At 41.5% G+C, this 21,654-nt stretch overlaps 1 protein-coding gene across 1 annotated transcript in view; it reads left to right on the top strand.

Annotated features, from left to right (window-relative positions):
• The window catches only part of LOC135710876 (obg-like ATPase 1), a 90,584-nt gene extending 72,242 nt beyond the window's left edge, over positions 1-18,342 (top strand). The window contains exons 5-6 of the mRNA XM_065233583.1: positions 8,976-9,151; positions 17,415-18,342. Coding sequence (XP_065089655.1) covers positions 8,976-9,151; positions 17,415-18,065 — 827 coding nt within the window. The 3' untranslated portion in view covers positions 18,066-18,342. The remainder of the gene's footprint in view (positions 1-8,975; positions 9,152-17,414) is intronic.
• Positions 18,343-21,654: the final 3,312 nt, after the last annotated feature.

The following is a 21,654-nucleotide window of genomic DNA, read 5'->3' as shown; positions in this document are numbered from 1 at the left end:
TTGAAGTTTGGGTTGTGTCGTTTGACGTGTAAACCATCAAATTTGAACGTTTACACGTCAAACGACACAACCCAAACGTCAAATCATATGTTCCATACCAAAAACTCAGCCAGATTGTGGCGGCCATAAGCGCTCGTAAAATGCTGGATTCATCACTAGAGGTTGAATCGATCGCTTAGTTTCTACTAAAAGGCGAATTGGAATCCTTCTTAGAATACGCCTTTTTAATAGAACTTAAACGATTGATTCAACCTCTGGTGCTAAATAGGAGAACGTCAAAAAGAGTGTTGTGAGCAGAAATTTTTGCCGTGAAACATAGGAAGCGGAACACTTTTCCTGATAAATTGATTCATCCAAAACTTGATTTACAGTTGAAAAATTTAATTCTGTATCGTTTTTGCAAGGATCCTGCTAGTGTCTAGGAATACAGGTGATCAAAAGGGAAAATTATAAAAGTGCCTTAGTGGTTATGATCTTCTGGATTTTCTGTGTGTGAATAGTTCTGGTGCAAATCAGTTCAGATCGGTGAAAAATCGTAAAATATGGCAATTACTGAAGGAAATTGGCAAGATGTTGAATGAAAAATGCTCTATTTGCGTTGTGAAAAATCCTCATTCTGATGTTAAAAATGGTTTGGCTGACGTTTCCTCTCGAATTCGCTTGGCGCAGTCTACATTGGTGGTGCATTAAAAAGGCCTATTCCCTTGAGCGTATCCGGAGACTACGATTCCTTTGAAAATCTTTTCAAAACTTTATTTTAACTCTATTCAAAATAGCAGAAATCTTTCGAAATTTTATTTAGAAACCCTTTGGAGTATTTTAAAGAATTTCGTTCTAATTATCAGCAAATTTTTTGCAATAAATTTTGTTGGAGTTCTGTGATGAATCTTTCGCACTAGGGTTGAAATTATTGCCAGAAACTCTTAAAACTCTGTTTCTTGTTGAATACTGATCATAATTCTCTTGGAATACTTCTTAAAATTCATCTGTCATTTTCCTCACGATCCCCATACAAATCTCCTCAGAATCACGTAGAAATTTTCCGCAAAGTTTTGTTTTTCACAACTCCTTTTTAAATCTTCTAAAATTAGGTTGTTGTTGTTGTTGTTATGATTAAACTTGGGTGTTGAATTCTGATGGTTGATGAGAAACTGGAGCAACGAATGTGGTAGTACCGGCTTCGGTAGTACTGGCTTTGGTGCTAGAGATGGCACCTTTGGATTTTCCTGGATCGGGAATGGTTGTTTTCGTTGGTGGCACAGCTACTGCTATCCACGGCCCATACAAATGTTAAAAATTGCTAAGGACAATTGTCTACGCAAGGGGAGGGGGGACATGAATCCAAAAAATCTGTCTACGTAGTTATTGAACAGTCCCTTATCGGGTATCGCGTCAATCCACTCTTGAGCTTAGTTCCAGGTTGCTCTGTCGCTCGTACGGCTGCGGACACTAGCACCATCTTCTTCTTCTTCTTTCAAAACGGTTTCAAAGCCAGCATACTTTTGCTCCAGAAATGTCTTCTTCAAATCCTGCTGGTCCTTAAGCTGCCTCAATTTCATCTCGTGCTCCTCCTGCAGCTTCTTCAGCACCAACAACATCCGTCTCGACTTCGTGGTGGACACCGACGTTACTGATCCGTAGCTACATGGGTGAGACGTGAACACAATTGCTACAACTCCACGAACGATCCTCCACCGGACTTGTCACCCCGGCGCATGTCATGTGCCACCAAGTGTTGCATCGGTCGCACTACACGAAGTTATCGGCGGAATCCGGACGGTAGTAATAAATTCAGCTGCTTTCTCCCGCCGATGGCGTTTCATCCGAGTCTATCGCGACGAAATTTCTAGAATAATTCGACAGTGAGCATGCATAAGGGCGTATACGCGATGATCGATTTTCTCTACGCATTGCTACAGCTAAGCGAAACATTTTTCTAGAATTTGTTCAATGCAGAGATGTAACAGGTTGTATTGACAATCAAAAGCAACAGCAAACGTACCGAGAAACGTTAATTCTAGCGACGAAGAGAATCGATCATCGCGTTTACGCCCTTATGCATGCTCACTGTCGAATTGTTCTTACACTCAAAAAATTCCACACGTTTGATCGAAGTGTTTAAACACTTGATTTTTTAAATACCCAATCACATTTACTTCAAGTGTATTTCACCTTGGTTCAATGTGTTATACACGTTAATTTATAGTGTTTCAAACTTTGAAATGTTGAAAATCTTTCACTATCTATTCAAGTGTATTGCACATTGAATCACACTAGTGTTCAAAACAGATTGTTTTAAAGTGTTTTGCATTTCAATGCGATGTGAATTGCTTGCTCAGAAAGGTAAACATCGAAAACAAGACTTGTGACTTTACCCTATCAACCCATATATACAACCGTGGCACAGTGAGATCGAACGAAGAATCCGGCAGCAGCACACCCTACACTAATAGAATTCCAAACATATTTATTGACGAGTTTTCATGTAAAATTCCACATGATCTTCATGTGACCACACATAAACAAAATCCACCCAGAAGCACACATGAAATGTATGAGTCAAATGAATAGTATGTGTGGTTACAGATAGCTTTTATGTATACACAGATTAAGTATGTGTCCGACACATAGATATCATTTGTTGATCACATTGCAAAAATTCATGTGTGGGACACATAAAAACAATCTTTGAAATTTTATCTGTGTAAGAGTCCATGATCGAATCCCAAATCAAACTCATTAAAAATATATGTGAAAGCTCTGGCCTCTGGAAGTTTTGTTTATATATTTGTCGATTCATTTTAAGAGCATGTACATGAGCATGATTGACCGCCCACGGTTGCTACTCTGTTAATGCCAGACCAGCTGTAATTACACAGAGAACCAATAGACGATGCTTGGGACTAGCAATCATCCTCAATGTGTAAAAACTGGTGATCTCGAACTAGGCAATACCAGCGCCAGCCGCGCCTGAACGCAGGTCAAGAAAGGAATGGGTAGGAATGTGTTGACGTGACACTCGCTTTGATGGAAGCCGAGGAGTCCTCTGCACTTCCACGAGGAATCACAGGGATGTTGGGTAAGAGGGTTGGGTTTGCAACAGGGTTCGTTTTGGTAAACGATAAGCTGAATTGATGTCCTAACGATCGTATAGCGCGAAGGAGCTTGGGATTGAACCCACGGTCTTCTGCTCAGTAAGCAAAAAAGTTTGCTACTAGGCAAACGAGCTCCTTTTTAATCATCGAGTTGCTGTTATTACCATGTAGTCATATTAACAAATAAAACGATTGACGAATCTTGATGTGGATGGGCTTGAGAATAGACTCAGGATGTTCTGCTTAGTAAGCAAAAACGGTTGCTCTAAGGCCACCGAGCCCCTCATATCACATCATACCGTTACTCAAGTTGTTATAACTATTCAAACCCGGCACCGACGACAACGAAAGGTTTAGCAAAATACACGATAAACAAGCGATATTACCATACATTTTTAATATGAAAGGACCTGGGACCGCGTTTTTCTGCTCAGTAAGCAAGCCACTGCAACCGACGATCTTTCAATATATATTTGTCGATTCATTTTGAGAGTCGGTAAAGTAGAAGTCGATAAAGTAGAATATTGTACAATATTGAACTATGATGTGTAAAGCTCATCAAATAAGGCACATATAATCCAAGTGTGTCACAATTCAAATCCATAGTGTTCAGGCATGATTCATAGCATAAGATTCACACATGAAATGGATGTGTTTCACAATAAGCGCAAAATTAAATGTGAGACGTAGGATGATGACGTGTGGAATTTTTTTTAGTGTACCAGGGGTTCTTTTTTAATTCGACCGCTTTTATTAACAGGCACATGTTATGTGTGTGTGGCCAGCTTCTAGATGCGAGTAGATGTTTTATTTTAGCAACAATTAGTTTTATGTAGAACAATTTAGGTAGAAACAAATTTAGTATTATAATTTAAATTTGCAACCAATTAAATAAAATTTTGCAAACAGTTCAACGACGCGTCTTTTTCACTCGCTGCTCGTCGAATAATAGAGATCTCCAAGCGCAATCTCACACTAAAATTCAACATCCGTATATAAAAATGAAGAATAAGAAGAACCAAAAAGGTATCGCGATATCACAACTACTTAAAAAGGTAGCCCGTGGTATCACGCACACTTTTGTGCATCTGGAGAACTCTATGGGCAAATCAAACGTGAATAGAAGAACTTTGAACAGACGTCCAGCTTCGGTCAGAACACAGAACAGAAGAAGTGCAAATAAATCGGTGAATCAAAAAGTGGTCCGTTTTTCTGCTCAACAAGCGATGTTTTGTGGTAGCGTTCCACACGGACTTTCTATGTGCACTCACACTACCATAGCATGCTGCCTATCTTAACTGCAGGCAGAAGATGCCTTCTACCGCTAGGTGCGCTAGTGTTCGCAAACGACAAGTGGAGCCACTTTCTGGAGCCACTCCTGTGGTCAGAAACTTGTGTAAAGATAAGTGGGAACATCGCCGTTACGTGGCGCTAGCATCTCCTGATTTCCTCTATAAATTTTCCACTTTCGACCAATTTGGCGCTAATACATTTACTGTTGAAAATTGCCACTTGGCGTTACCATCACTTAGGGCCATCAGGTTGTCAAAGATGTTGTCAATTTAAAAGTATCGTAGTTGGTAGTACCACAACCTGTGGCGCGCATAGACAATTCCCTTGCGTTTGACGTTTACACACTACCGCCATCCGTTCACCGTACTACGCAGCACAGTATACTCAACGGATAGTGGTAATATTTTAGCGACAATGCTTTACAATGAGAAATATTCATTGAGTTATGTCTGTGAGGAATCTATACACTAGTTTTTAGAGAAATTTTGTTCGAGCTTCAACGTCTGCTCTCTGTGTGCAATCTTAAAATGCATTTATTTTATGGGCAAATTATTTTAATAAAATCAGGTTAATGCTATGTTAGTAGAAAACTTAAGGGCTACTTAACAGACATATAATAAAGAAAAAATATTTATTTTCTTATTTTTAGTTGTATACATAGATTTCAGCTTTTCTACAACTGTAGCAGCAACCAGATTACAAAAATGCTCCATTTACAAAATAAAACCATTTTAAAATCGCAATCGTTTACCTCACCGTGGAAAATTTTGTATCATCATCATCACTATCATAGTTTTTCTATTCTCCACGCGAGGCAACTTTGATTTGCCAATATCCAGCAAACTTTTGACAACTGTACTGCCGGTAATCGCAAGTCAGTCCCATCTGCATTTTTATCAATTTTGAGTTAGCATCATTATTCAGTTCATCGTTCTATGGTTTTTGAGATGTGCTATTGATAAAAGGTGGTTTGTTCAAGAAAAATGAAAAACAATACCAAGTCAAATTGTCCCACAGCGAAAAGTAACCGCAAGTCAGTCCCATTAGAAAAACATATGTTAAAATGTTAGACAACACATCGCATCATGAGATTTGTCTCGAGACAGATTTTGTCCACTTCCCCTAAGGTATCTGGAACATGTCCGGATGTGGCCAATATAGTTCTTACGATACTCAGTTTGAAAGTTTCTCATGTTATTTGATATATCGCTTGATGGATTTTGATTTAAAAAGGACTTAACACTTCCCCGGGGATACCCGGAACAAGTCCGGGTATGGCCAACATGATGCTGGTCACTCATCATGACTCTTATTGATCTTATTTTTGAATTCTCATGTGAATTGATTTATCGCACGTATATGAAAACCTCTGGTCTGATGAAGACCCATACTCAACGGAATATGTTCCGGCCATTGCTCTGGAACCAGCGGAACAAATCCAGAAACATTCAAAAACGTTCTATGGGACCATGGTATCTTTCTACAGTTCAATACTGTGCTAAACTAATGCAACATCGTCATGGAATTGTGACTGACTTGCGGTTATTTTTCTCATTGACGTTGAATATAATCGCAAGTAAGTCCCACTCAGATTTTGGCCATAAAATAAAAATTTCACGAAATTTTTCCGATATGTTTTGGTAAACATAGATGCATTCTATCGCATTGTACGTTTATTTTTAAATTCATCCCTCCAAAAATAAGTGTCAAATCAGAAAACTTGTAAAATCTTTGAACGCCGTTTTCTCATTTCCAGATTTCTACAGATGGGACTGACTTGCGATTATGGGCAGAGTAGTCGGAATCTCCTCTCAGCCAGTTCTCGTCTTCACCAGCGTTGATCATTCTGGCGCTGTAATTTTGACGCTGAGGCAGTGTACCCAGTTCGCAACACTATGAATTCACTCTGCGATGCTCCTCACATTATTAATAATTCTACAAATTCCCTGAAAAATACTTCTGAAAAAATCACATGAAGTTTTCCTCAGCATGCACTTAGTATTCTCCAGAAATTTCCATGGAATTAGCAGAGAAATTTCTTTTTAATTCTGCTCAGAATTGCCTTTAATTCTTTGAAATGCTCCTCATATTTTCCTTGGAAATCCCTTTTAAATTTTCTAAAAATTATCACCGGAATATCCTTAGAATAATCCTCAGCATTCCAGCATTCACCAAAATTTCGTTAGAGCTATAGTCGGAAATTCAGAAATCAATTTTCTTGAAATTTTGGTTGGAATTACTTTAAAAATTTCCTCAAAATTCTTTTGAAGTACTCCGAAGAAGAATTATTTTCAGTATTATCACAGACATCCAAGCTCGGTCAGAAACTTTTGTAAAGTTAAGTGGAAACGTCGCCGTTACGTAGCGCTAGCATCTCCTGATTTCCTCTATAAATTTATCACTTTCGACCAATTTGGCGCAAGTATCTATAAATTATCTGTTGAAAATTGCCACTTGGCGCTACCAGCACTTAGCGTCTAGTGTAAGTTTTGCAACGCCAGCACCATCATGTTGTTAAAGAGGGTTTTTAAGTGGGGAAGTCGTCGTTAGTGGCGCTTAAGTCAAATAGGAATCTTTACACAAGTTTTTAGAGAAATTTTGTTCGAGCCTCAATGTCTGTTCTCTGTGATAAGGGGCTGTTCATTAACAACGTAGACAGTTTACGGGGAGGGGCTTGTTTGGCTAATAACTGAAGACGATACATTGTTGTTATTTTTGTTATACTTTTTTCAAATGGTACAAACGATACTCCATTAGCTCAGTCGGTAAAGGCGCTGCTACGTGCTCGGGTCGATTCCCATCCGCTCTACTAATTTTTCGTGGTGGCAAATTTCTCGACTTCCTGGGGTATAGGATTGTACAGGCAGTGCCGTAGATTCTAAAAATCAATTGTAAATTTTTGATGAAAATGAGAAAAGCAGCTATTTGCTACCAAAGGGGACCTCCTTCGAATGGCTGATATCAGTTGCTTAGTCATTTGACGAAGGTATGGATCATTCTCATTTGAGAAACGCTTGATATCATTCAATTGAGTGTAACCTACACATAAACGGAGCTCTGGGCGACATTTCGGCGAAAAAGTCAAGTCAACCCGACACCAACCCGACTACCAAACCCCAAGCCTAAGTTGACCCGACATAAACGCAAAATTGACCCAACAACAACAAGACATTGCACCGACATCGACCTTAGATTTGCCTTCCATTGATCCGACATCGGGTTAACGTGTCTGTTCGTGACCATTTTTTCTGGGTTTCTTCCATACTCCGCTGTCGTATATCAAATGATAGTGAGTGACTCAATTGACAGTGAGTGACAATTCGAATGAGAAAGGGGCTCTTCAAAATATGGTCATTTGAGAATTCGTTTTCACAGAATTGATTGAATGGTTGTACTGGTTCATCTTCAATCGAATGATATGAAATTTAACAGCACTATGTACAGGTATAGAAAGCTCTTAATTAAAATGTGGAAGCGCTCAAAAACACTAAGTTGGGAGCAAGCAAACAGCTAATATGCTATAAGCAATAAGCTTGGAATGCCATTTAGTAGTAATACAAATGGTATTTTTAAGCAATGAAAACAGTTTTGTATCTGTTGCGGATTAGTATTTGAAGTCGCGGATTTCTTTTGAGAAATCGCGGATTTCGTGGATCAAATTATGAAGATCTTGTAACAGCCCTGTAACTGCATATGTATAGAGGTACTAAACATGTTATGACCGCACTGCCCTCTGTTATTAATTAACGGAACTAAGTGTACGCGTTATTTCCGTCATTTGAAGGAAAATTGTCGTAGAAGCATGGTAACATGGTTAATTTCTAAGTTTGTTCAATGTTTGTTTTTGTTGATTATATGGCACTATAACTGGAAACCTGTCCAAGATACAATTACGGTAAATTGTCCAACAATAAAGTTTCTCAAATCATTCGGACTGAACCGGGATAAACGGAACCAACTCCAAGTCTACCATTGTACCTCAGTTGAATAAAATTTCCATTTGCAACGCTTTTACAACGTGAAAATCACAGCCCGCCTGTCTGAGGAGAGGCTTCGCGAACGAGGAAGGAGGATGGCTTGTTTGATTTGCAGATTTCGGTTCGGATACCGCGCTCGTTCAATGGACCATAAAAACGGCACGTTCCCACAGCCATTATCGGTTCCGGTCGACCCGCGGGACCCACGCTTTTTACGTGTGTCGCTTTTTTTGCTTTCTCTGTCTCTATTTCTCTCGCCGTGTAAATTCGCTTTGTTTTCCTTCTACTTAGGCAAAAATCGCCGCCGGGGCTGCCATTGGTCACTGATGATAGTAATTTCAGCGAGAGAAAAAGCAAAAATTTTACATCGTTTCAAATTGATTACATTTTTACCTCCGAGGCATGGGTTTCGGTATCAAATGGGGGCTCTACATAAGGAGAGAAATGGCGTTGGCGGCTCGAGTGGTCTTTGATCTTGAGCGTGGATTTGAAACCTTTTTGCTTTTATTTAAATTTGATCTTATTTTCAGCGTTATTATAGCCGTTACGGTCCATTTCTACAAGGTTTACAATTTGCATTTGCTCTATCTTCACCTTTTTTATCTCCTAGGTGCATTCGAAGATCCGGATGTGACGCACGTCGAAGGCGAGGTAGATCCAGTTCGTGATCTGTCCATCATTTCCGAGGAGCTGCGTTTGAAGGACGAGGAAAAACTGTTGATCAGTTTGGATAAGGTGGAAAAGCTCGTAGTTCGTGGTGGCGATAAGAAGATCAAGCCTGAATATGTAAGTCCATTCTTTTTTTCTCAATAACCTGGAATATTTGACTTTGTCATTATACGAACATTTACAAAAGCAATATCAATTTGAAACTGAAAGTGCTCCTCCCTCGCTTATGCGGGAGGATTCGTCCTATTATGTAGTTCAATTAAACGCCTCTTCTGTAATTCCCAATCGTCGCTGTCATAACCAGATGAAAGGCAAACTCATTCAATAAATCACCGAACCACGTGATGCCGAGATATACGAGCTGTGAATGTTGTCAGCTTGCGCCAAGACGCAGCATGAATGGAAATAGATATCCCGCGTCTTTTTAACACCACGTTGTTGGTACGTACATACCTATCTATACGGCCGGTGGTGTCGATGATGATGGCGTGAGCAAGACTTATGTTACCCGTGCTTGTAGTTCATAATAAGCTCATTGTGTGGCTTTTTACGAACGACGGATCTCCTCGGAGATTGACGCACAATCACTTTGTAGCTGCAAATACACTACACATTACCACCAGCCAATCCTATGATTAGCTGTAGATGACTGTCGGAAAACGATCAGGTGGGTGGTCTAATTCAATAAACACCTCTAATCAAAAGTTAAATATCTCCTGATTGAAATTCAATTTATTTCCGTTTATCGGCTAACGCAAAGAGAAATCAGGGTTTTCAATTTTTTGACAATCACGCTGACATTTTGACCCCTATCCTGCACTATACCAGGAAGCGACTTTTGGAGAAGAACGATGTATCGCCCTCTTCTGTGGAGCGTGCTATTATTAGTCATGAATGATTAATGGGAGAAATTTCCAGCTGACGAATGATGGACCTTTCTCCTAATCGTTGGGTGCGCCAAGAATTGAGTCATTTGAGTGTATTTCTTGAGCTACACGGTGTAGCTAACATTATTTTTCACGCGATCAGGCGATATAGTGTCGGGGGTAAGAGGCGTGAATGAATGATGATTTTAGATTTTGAAAGTACCTACATCGTCAGAATGAACTTTCATAAATAATCACAGCTTAAAATTGAAGGTGTATTAATCATGTTTTATTACATTGATTTTTTCCTCTTACAAGCTTCTTCCGTCACTTGCAATAAAGCACAGTCTGATATATAGTAGAGAAATGGATTAAGAATGCTTATCATTTTGGATGAATTGATTGTTTTTTGGTTTCTTTACACAGGGTGGATAGTGCCATGTTAAAGTGCATATTCTAAACGGTTAAGAAGATCTTAACGAAGTCGGATCCGAATGAAAACAATTTTGCTATTTAAAAATTATGTCTTCTCATAGTCGTGTAGACTGAACATCTAAGTACTTCTTCTTTCCTTTATTTAACGTCGGCCTCTGTTCCGCAATCTAATGCCAATCACCGACGGACATCGATTGCCATCCATTGACGGCAATCGAATGTGCAGGATGGCATCTTCCACACCTGCGTAGGATATCGCACCCATTCAACACACATGGGCCGGGACCAACGGCTTTACTTCCCTTCCGAAGGAAGACGTGACCAGAGATTTTTATGCCTCAGAAAAATCCCACCGACCTCGGCTGGGATTGAACCCAGACCCATCGGGGTGTTAGAAAGCAGTCACGCTTACCACTACACCACCGGCGCCGGCAATCTAAGTACTTGTATAACATAAATTTGGATGCATCATTAATTAAATTTTATTAAGAGAAAACACTTAAGAATCCAACCATGCGTTCTATATTCTGAACGCTCGATGTTGAATCCCACTTGGAAAAGCTTTTAGCGAAAACAGTTTTTTTGACTAAGGACTACGTCTTTAATTTCTATACTGGCTGTCACATTAAAAAAATCAAAATTCAGACATGTAACGAAAAATCCCAAACACGGACGTAACGATAGAACGGAAATCGGTTGACCGCTCACCATTTCACCAATGAATAAAGGGGAGGAGAAAAGCAGTGGTAATAAAAAAGCTTGCCAAATAGTTTTCTTCGTCATTTACTTTCGAGCAACGGACGGATAAGCGTCGGACAGCACGCATTGCACCAATACGAAGACAACGACGAATGCACCCAAATCGACCGGAGGAAAGGCTTCACGCAATAGGCAGCATGACTGGGCCGCCGTCATCCGGTCGGCATCGATTTGCACTGGTGTGAAAGGGTCAAGTAGCGCTAGTTGTTCTTTTACAACAATCCAATTCAATGCTGGTCGGAGCACGTCTTGGTTTGGTGTCAATGCTGCCATATACTTGCAACTAGGAACGCTCTAACAAAAAATGCTCCCAAAGGGCGAGGCCTAATTAGCTATTCTGCAAGTATAAAACACTGCAAGTACCTCAGTGAACGTGATGACACAGATTCTCTGCTTGATCGTCAAGCAGTTCAGTTCGGTGTTAGCTCGCTCTCTCGAGTTGTTCGAAAAGTTTGTGGCGATAGTGTGCGCTCTCTCTTTCGCGGTTTTTTTGGTGTGCGTGCCCCTAAATGGGGAAGCATCGCTCGCGAAGCCCGGTGAAGGACAAGAATCCCGGTGAAGGAAGCTCGGGTGTACCTACATCCAACAGGTTTGTTGTTCTCCCCATGGATGGGAATATCCAGCCAGCTGTGACGAAAAAACGCAGCAAGAAGAGGAAGAAAACTCGAGGCCAGTCCGATGGCACGATTGGTCGCGACGATGCCTCTGCGACGAACGGAGATTTCGGTGACGCTGCCGAAAAAGAAAATGCTGACGACATGACCGTGGCAAGAGTGAAGCTACCCCTGCTGGTAGTGAAAAATGCCCATCTTAACGAGCTCATCGTGGATCTGGCGTCAAAGCCGAATTCAAGTTGGGCAGAGTCGGTACCAAGGTTGTGCTCCGTACGAAAGCGGAGTATGACTTGGTCATCACCCACCTGAGGACTTCCAAGGTGGAATTCTTCACCCACGAAATTCCCGGTGAGAAACCGTTCAAGGTCGTCATCAGGGGCCTACCAAACTTCGACCCGAAGTTTATAGAACATGAAATCAGGAACAGGTACAAGCTAGCCCCAAGCGCCGTCTATCGGATGACAAGGAAGGACGAAAATGTGAAGGCGTATCCGGATTGCCTTTTCCTGGTACACACCCAGAAGAGAACTGTGACGCTCAACGCGCTGAAAACCATCCGCCATCATATCGGGGCGGCCATCGCGATGTGACTCAGTGCCAACGGTGTCTGAATTTTGGACACGGCACCCGAAACTGCAACATTAAGCCACGCTGTGGCAATTACGCTCAAAACCACGCCACTTCCGAATGTGCTGCGGATTAATCTGTGAATCAAATGTGCCAACTGTGGTGATGATCACAAAGGATCCGACAAGCAGTACCCTAAACGCGAGGATTTCAAGCGCATCCGAAAACAGGCGTCCACCAACAATCAACCAGGGCGAAGGATAAGGCTCCAGCTTTCAGGGAGGAGGACTTGCCGCCTCTTCACGGACAAGCGAATCCAAGGGTGCGATCCGCGCCCCCCCTCCAAGAAACGTCTGGATCTTCTGCTGGACAAAGCTCTCCATCCCCCCTGGATTCTGGAGGCAACCAACAGCTCAAACAAATAATCCAGATCTGTTTTCAGCGGATGAACTGATGGAAATTTTCGTCAACATGACCGGTGCTCTACGTAAGTGCCGCAATAAGCCCGAACAGATCCAAGTGCTCGGTAAGTTCATCATCCAGTATGGTGTCTAAACCGCTAACCATCGCTACCTGGAACGCTTGCTCTGTAAAAGCTAAACAGATTGAGCTTGCCGACTTCCTTCGCAAGCACAGCATCGAAGTGGGTCTTCTAACCGAGACCCACCTAAAGTCCGGTGACAGCTTCTGGTTGCCTGACCACAACATTATCCGGCTTGATCGCACCAGCTCCAGCAGCACATCCGCACTTCTATCATCGAGGCCATTAGTGTGGAGGTGGAATCACCAACTGGAAACGTACGGTTTATCGTTGTTTACTGCCCACGCCAGTGTACTGCAAGCAACTGACTAGGAATTCAATTCAAGAACGACCTGCCATCACCCGTACTAGCTCGCGATTCATCCTTGGGGTGACCTGAATGCCCGCCATGAAGCTTGGCGGAACTACCAGCGGAACCGGAACGGATGTCTATTGTTCGACCACGCACAACCGGACGATCCAACTTTCATCTCTCCGGCGGGAAATCCCTCCACCCTGGACTTTTCCTGTCCAACATCGGACTATCCAAACCGGAGGCGCACAACGATCTCCGACCACCAACCCGTGGTGACTGAAATCGGTGTCAATGTGGAAGCTGCCTGCGTAAAGACTACCTCCATGTCAACTGGGTGCAGTACGGACAAATGGTGGACAGCAACATCGATGAAAATTCACCGCTCGACACCGTAGACGACTTTGACCGGACGTTGGATGGATTCCAACAGGCCATATCCATGGCTGACGAGGCATACGTTCGACAAGTTCCTGTAAGGGGTGAGTTTGTTGCTATTGACAATTACTGATTCGGTTGAGAAATATTCGTAGACGCCAGTTTCAGAGGACTGGTGATCTGGGCAAAATAAAACGTGAACAGGCAGATTGCTTCCAGAATGGACTCACTCCGAAATGGAAGTTTCGGGCGTGTTGTTCAGAATCTCCTGAAGGTCCTGAAAACTCATCCCAAACCCGTTCCACCTCTCAGAGTCGAAAATGATGACGATCGGCTTTTAATCACCCCACAGGAGAAAGCAAATGCGATCGCTTCATCGCATTTGCTTGGCTCGACTATCCAAAGTCCGCTCGATGATCAGGTTGCGCAAGGTGTTCAAAACCTAGATGCCTCCCCTTGTGTCGTGCCTCCGGTGGATACGACTACAGTACAACAGATTTGCTGAGCGCTGAAATGCAGCAAGAACATGAAGGCTCCCGGGTTTGACGGTATATTCAACTTGATCTTGAAGAGACTCAGCATGAAAGTGCAGTCTCTTATAACCGCTATCTTCAACAGATGCTTGGAACTGCACTACTTCCCAAGCATCTGGAAGGTAGCAGAAACCATTCCAATCCGCAAATACGGTAAGGATCCAACATTGTCTTCAAGCTACAGACCAATCAGCCTCCTTTCAGCGCTGAGCAAATTGTTCGAGAAACTCATTCTCAATCTTGTCGAGGAAAATAACATTCTCCTTCCGGAACAGTTTGGATTCAGAAAGGGACACTCCACCAATCACTAGCTAGTACGGGTGATGAATAACATCCGAAGTAACAAAGCTGTATCCAAGTCCACAGCCATGGCCTTGTTAGACGTTGAGAAAGCGTTTGATAATGTCTGGCACAATGGGGTTGTATACAAGCTTTGTAACTTCAACTTTCCATTACATTTGGTTAAAATCACCCGTAACTACCTCCAGCAAAGGTCGTTTAAGGTATCGTTGAATGGTTGTCTTTCAGACACGTTTTCCATCCCAGCAGGAGTCCCGCAAGGCAGTCTTCCGGGCCCCTTGCTTTACAGCCTTTACACTTCCGACATTCCTCCCCTCGGTGTTGCGTGTTTTTCCTGTTCGCAGATGATACCGCAATAGCCGTTAAAGAAAGGATGCCTCGCGAAATAACGAACAAACTTCAACGATGTCTTAACGCCTTTGCTGATTATGCCACCACGTGGAAAATCAAAATCAATGCCTCCAAAACTCAAACGATCATGTTCCTCCATCGGCAATCGCCTAAACTGAAACCAGCTCCATCTTGTACTGTAATCATGGATGGCACAAGGGTTGAGTGGTCTACCGAAGTAACTTATCTCGGGATGTTGTTCGATGAAAAACTCCTCTTCCGTTCGCATGTAGAGAAAACCGTAGTCAAGTGTTCTGCCTTGGTTAGGAGTGTGTATCCGCTGATTTGCCGCAGATCCCGCCTCTTAAGGGTGAACAAACTGGTTGTCTACAAACAAATCATAGCACCTGCACCTACAATCCTCTACGCAGCTCCGGTGTGGGAATCATGTGCAAAGACTCACAGGAACAAAATCCAGGTCGCTCAGAATAGAATGCTAAGAATGGTACTTTATCGTCCTTTCGATACAAGAATTTCCGATCTCCATCTAGAGGCGAACGTTCCTAAATTAGATTTCAAAATTCCCGACATGAATGACTATAGCAAAACCAATAAAATGTCTAGTCAAAGCACACTACTGACATCTGGCTCCGTGTTCGCGGGAAACATTTAGCTAAGCCATGAACCCGCATGCAAGTTATGAATTTGTTCGTGTCTGATCTATTCTGGACAAATTATTTTTATCTAGATCAAAAAATACTATGGTTTTGACAGTTCGGATTACTACACATTTAAATAGGCCGTTTACGATTTTCGGGCATAAGTCAGAATTAAGTGTCATGTTGGTTTGTCGGTGGATATACCACTATCATGCATCAAAAGGTAGTTTGGGTGCTTATAACCCGTTCACATTACAGCGTATATCACGTGATATACGCTGTCTTGCTATGAGCACTCATACATCTAGTTTTCACTGGAAATCCTATGTATGAGTGCTCATTGCAAGACAGCCTATATTACGTGACATAAGCTGTAATGTGAAAATCATGAATAACTAAATAACGATAGCGTATATCCTCTTCGGCAAACGGGTTTGTCATACAATTCACCATTTATTAGTTAGTATAGGTTTTATTTTGATACTCATTATGCAACTAAAAAATCTAGATTTCTGCGATTGAAAAAAAAAAATATGTCAAAATGTATCATCTAGCAGGCCCTGACAATTGTTTTCTCATATGGAAGCAATGTGTAAAACATATAAAAGGGTTGTGTTCCACTAAATGTCAATGCATTAGGAATATTTGTTCAGCTATGGCTATGAAAAATCGACTTTTTTCAAAAATCTCATCCGGCCTACCTCTATCAGGTTTATCAGACTGTAACATCCTTGGCTATCATTTGGAGGGTGAGCTCTCTGGTTTCCAGACAAGGTGGGGCCATCCTAATGCCCACGTTCTTCAACAGAATTTTTATTATCTGATTTATCAATGAATAGAAAAATTTCTAGTCTAGATTATACATTGCCATACTATGTTTGACCAACTTCAATCTGAAGAGAGAAAATCCGATTAACGAAATGCTCGCCGATCTTTCAATCGGAAAAGCGAATGCGCAGATGCTTAAACGGAAATAATACCACATAGGATACCGTACACTTGGGCCATCCTAATGCCCACGTTCTTCAACAGAATTTTTATTATCTGATTTATCAATGAATAGAAAAATTTCTAGTCTAGATTATACATTGCCATACTATGTTTGACCAACTCCAATCAGAAGAGAGAAAATCTGATTAACGAAATGCTCGCCGATCTTTCAATCGGAAAAGCGAATGCGCAGATGCTTAAACGGAAATAACCGCATAGGATACCGTGCACTGCAAACAACAACAACAACAACAACAACACCTGCAGGGTGACTTTTATCACATTGCCTTTTTTCCGCGTAACCGGCGTAACCAGAGTTCGTGTAACCATTATTATGGGGGCGCTGATGGCAGGCTGCTTGGTGGTGAAATTTACATCTTTATAGATATGAACGCTGCTATCGATTGTGATCTTTGCAAAGTGGCGTGGTTCTCCCGTGTCGGCTATAGCTGCCAGCATTATTATTGTTATTAAGCAGTTTCATAAATCGAGCATACTTTTGATTACCGTGGGCAGTATCGTTCGGATATGATTATTATAATAAGCTCGGTTTTTCCAAGCCAAGCATGACCCTCCAGGAAGAAGAACATGGGATGGAAGATCCAGATCCAGATGGGTGCTTCCTGATCTATCTATGTGCTGTACGGGTGGACATAATCGAAGCGATCGAACAGGAAGCATTATCCACTTAAGGTCTTGTTCATAGCAGATTTATAAACGATAGGCGAACTGCGTTTATAACACTTTCATGCGAGCGAGCGACCGACTGAACAAAACTGGTGCCACATTATGTGAGACAATCTAAATCACTTTTTCATACAGGCAGTTTATGTAAAATTCGGTTCGTTATCAGAAAAGGTGCGCTTAGCAAACGAAAAAAACGAATAGGTATCTTACGACACCTTGTTCCATAAATACTGAGAAATTGTTTCAGCATATATAATTTAATTACTTCTGCGGGAAGCTGTGGATCTGGGCTATCGTTTAGGCCAAGAGATAGAAGATTTGCTTAAATCCTTCAGTTATTGAAGGCTAGTCAACTGATAATCTAGCCAAAGCTATTTTATAAAATATAATCTAATTATAATCAAACACCTTGTGTTCTTCTGCTTCCAGGAAACACTACTCAAAGTCAAGGAAGTGCTAGTGGATCAGAAGAAGCACATCCGGTTCGCTGACTGGAGCATGCATGACATTGAAGTTCTGAACAAATATCTATTCCTGACGTCCAAACCGGGCATCTATCTGGTGAACCTGTCGGAGAAGGACTTTATCCGCAAGAAGAACAAATGGCTACCGAAAATCAAGGAATGGATCGACAAACACGATCCCGGAGCGCCACTGATCCCATTCTCAGGCTTGTTCGAACATAAACTGGCCGACATGGAATCCGACGCCGATCGCAAGGCCTACGAGGAGGAAACCAAGTGCACATCAATGCTGGACCGGATCATTACCACCGGTTACAAGGCTTTGCAGTTGGAGTACTTCTTCACCGCTGGGGTGGATGAGGTTAAGGCCTGGACTATCCAGAAGGGAACCAAAGCCCCACAGGCAGCCGGTCGTATCCATACCGACTTCGAGAAGGGTTTCATTATGGCTGAAGTCATGCATTACGTCGATTTCAAGGAGGAAGGTAGTGAAGTGGGTGCCAAGGCTGCCGGAAAGTACCGACAGCAGGGCCGGAACTACCTTGTCGAAGATGGTGACATCATCTTTTTCAAGTTTAACGCCGGTGCTGGCCTGAAGGATGCCAAGAAAAAGTGATACGATAAAATAGCCACGGTCATTGCTATTCTTCTCTACTTGAATATGATATTCTACTCGCAAATGTTTCTACCATTATCAACGTAGGGAAAGTAAACTTCGGTTCCTTACATTCAACAATAACAATGCGAGTAGATCAACAACTAGCAACATATGGAAACGATCGATACATTCATATTGCACTTCTGCATATAAGACCTCTGATAAAAACATGATAGTGAAGTGTTTAAAACTAAACTTGGAAATAAATTATTCGTTTTGTGTATCTGCTTAGAAAGTGGGAGTTTGTGCTTCGAAATTTCGCTAAATTACGGGTAGATCATAATCAGCTCCTTGATTTTTATTTTCTTTTCTCAAACATTTATGCAATCGTTTTGAAAGAATACCTATTTATTTATGTCGTTAAAATCTGCACAACGAATTCCTTAAAAACAGGATTTAACGTTAAGTTAAATCATATTTTCTGTTAATCCACTTCAAAATAGATATATTTAATGGCCACTATCAATGGCAGATTTTAAAAATCAAATCAGCCATGCTAACGGCCAATTCTGGATTCTATCAACCTTGTCCTTAATGCTAGAATGAAAGACAAACATACTTCAGACATGACATTCGCATGTTCTTCATCGAACACGCATTTAACGGTCAATTTAAATGTTTCTTAGTTAGCAGTTCCACCACCTGTGGCGTTAATAGTCAATTCCCTTGCGTTTACACACTACCGCCATCTGTTGAGCGTGCTACCAGTGACAGTGTATTCAACAAATGGCAGTAGTGTTTTAACGACGATGGTAATAATCAATGTGTATGTCTTTGTCTGTGCCAGTATCAGGTCAAACTTCAAAAAAAATCTCACCTTTGAGTGTTTTCTCGATGAACATTTCAAATGGTCCTATCTGCTTTGATCGATTCTCTTCATCGGCTTTCTCTTTTCATAACCACTACTATGCAAACAGATTTCGCGCTAATTCTACCACATAGTTTGATAAAGAAGGTACTTATCTAGCGTCCAAAATGTTAAATACAACAGGGGAAAGTTTTGCAGCTGAGCTATTGACGAAAGAGAAAGTCGATGAAGAGAATCGATCAATGCAGATAGGACCTTTTGAATTGTTTATCTAGTTTTAATTGAATATTCACTAGGAAGCGCACTCGGGTGCGCCTTTAGTGAAAACACGGAGTGTGGCTCTAACTATTTTAATATGAATTAACTGAAAATTCAATCGGATTTAACGTTAGCTTTCTATACTTAAAATACAGAGAACAGACGTCCAACTTCCACCAGAAACTTGTGTAAAGATAAGTGGGAACGTCGCCGTTACGTAGCGCTAGCACCTCCTGATTTCCTCTATAAATTTTCCACTTTCGACCAATTTGACGCAAGTATCGATAAATTTTCGGTTCAAAATTACCACTTGGCGCTACCGGCACTTAGTGTCTAGTGTAAGTTGTGCAACGCCAGTGCCATCATGGTGTTAAAGAGGATTTTTAAGTGAGGAAGTCGGCGTTGGTGGCGCGTAAGTCAAATAAGAATCTTTACACAAGTTTTTACAGAAATTTAGTTCGAGCCTCAAAGTCTGTTCTCTGTGGCCAGGGGAAAACGAGATGACGAAACGAAATCTCACTGTATATTGTTCAGAGTCGACAAATTAATCGAGCAAATAAATTTGCATTACCTCATAGACATCACTCAAGAAACCAGATGAATCATAATTTTTCATAAAATCTTCAGGTGATTAGAGATCTACAAAAACTTCATCAAATATTCTGAAGATTTTCTACTTTCCAATAATTCAAATCGCGTCTCTCATGTATTCTCTTATGATACCAGATTGCTCAGAAATTATTCCAAAGGCCATCAGAGATCTTTATTAAATCCTCAGGATATATTGTTCATGCCTTCAGGATAAATAGTTTTTTTTATTATAGTCACATTAACACTGTTGGGTCATTCGTGACTTGTCCGGGGGTGAGATTTGAACTCGTGACTTTAGCGTGAGAGGTAAGGATGTTAACCACTACGCCGGGGTCGCCCCCATAGGATAAATAGGTACTATTCTGAAGGTATACATCAATAGGCCTTTTGAATGCACCACCAACGTAGAGTACACCAATCTGCTTGTCTGTGATATAACATTGAGGTAACGTTAGGATAAAATCAAAACATTTTTCGACGGTGCCGTCAACGCCAATTCTTACTTTGCTTGAGTATAGTTAGTTGGGGAATCTGATGAAACTGTCACTTCTTGAAACTGATCCCTTTCGTATTTCTTTCATTCTCCTTTCGCACACGGAGCGCTCGGTGGACCAGCGACTTCGGACGTGAGCCTCGTCCCAGATCACCATGGCAATTCAATAACATATGGTGGACATCAAACCGACCAAAAAAAGGCGGAATCATATTAGAACCAATAAACCAAGGACGATCTACGGAAGGAAATTGCCGGTGAAGCACGGAATGAAATACGAAGCGTTAGAGAAAAAGTCCAAGGGATTCCAAAGGAAGCAATTAACGGCGGCGGAAGAGCAGAATATGGTGAGAGCTGTCCACATTTTTGTTTACAAATAAAATATCAAAATTAAACTAAATACATGTTAGAAAAGAATATTTTCGAACCTGGAAGTGTGTATGTATCACCAATATCCATTTGATAACGGTGATGCATACATGCGGGGCATATTGTGGGTGAAAGTAACCTCGGAATGGGCGTGACTCTCCAGACATTCTGAAATGGGTTGCTGGATCTGCAATAGAACTATCGCCTTCTAACTCCCGGACTAAAGCTGCACGGAACCGAAAAATTACCCAAAATTAAGTTCTTTTCACTCATCTCCCATGTTCCGTTCAATAAGCTAATTTTCAGTAAACCGCTTATAGTAGTTTACATTTGACTACGGCAAAAATAATTACTTACTCTTGAGTATTTTCTACCCAAAATTAAGTTCAATTTACTCCAATTTGAGATTATCTCATATACTCACTATAGTAGCTTATTGAACGATAGTCATGAGAAAGTCGAATCTCTCGTTCCGTTTTTGACAACAACAAAAAGTGAGAGTGGGATGCAAAACTCAGAATTACCTAAAATTAAGTAAAAAGAACTTAAATTTAGGGTATTGTTTTTTTCTCTGTGTGTCTACAATGACCATAAATGCGACATTGAAGAGAGAGTTCTTCCATAATAACACTGCCGGCCAGTGGGAGTTACACACGCACACACACACACACACACACACACACACACATTGGGCTACAAACGGTGAGTTGATCTAGCTCTGGTCCTCACAAGTTCCTACCTCACACCTCCCCGTGGTGTAGCCTGGGCAATGTTGTCCTTCCGACAATAGCAAAGTGAGGGGGTGCGACGCGAACTCTGGCGCGGTAACCATAGCACGGCGATAGAGGAAATGCTTCGTCAACCCGCAGGAGTGCCAACCGGCACATTAGGATCGACGCCAGTAAGATCCTTATTACGGCATACTGGACACGGCATGGAACTATGGACACGACACGGCACAATGGATTGGATACCACGCTACAGGGCTGACAGTCGTGCTATTCTGCTCCCTGAGTAAAGAAGGGTGA

This window comes from Ochlerotatus camptorhynchus, unplaced genomic scaffold (assembly GCF_037179485.1).
Source record: "Ochlerotatus camptorhynchus isolate MF236.1 unplaced genomic scaffold, CSIRO-AGI_Acam_v1.1 ptg000404l, whole genome shotgun sequence".
NCBI classification, from domain to species: domain Eukaryota; kingdom Metazoa; phylum Arthropoda; class Insecta; order Diptera; family Culicidae; genus Ochlerotatus; species Ochlerotatus camptorhynchus.
Note: the sequence above shows the minus strand (reverse complement) of the source record. Positions and strands in the feature narration are given on the sequence as shown.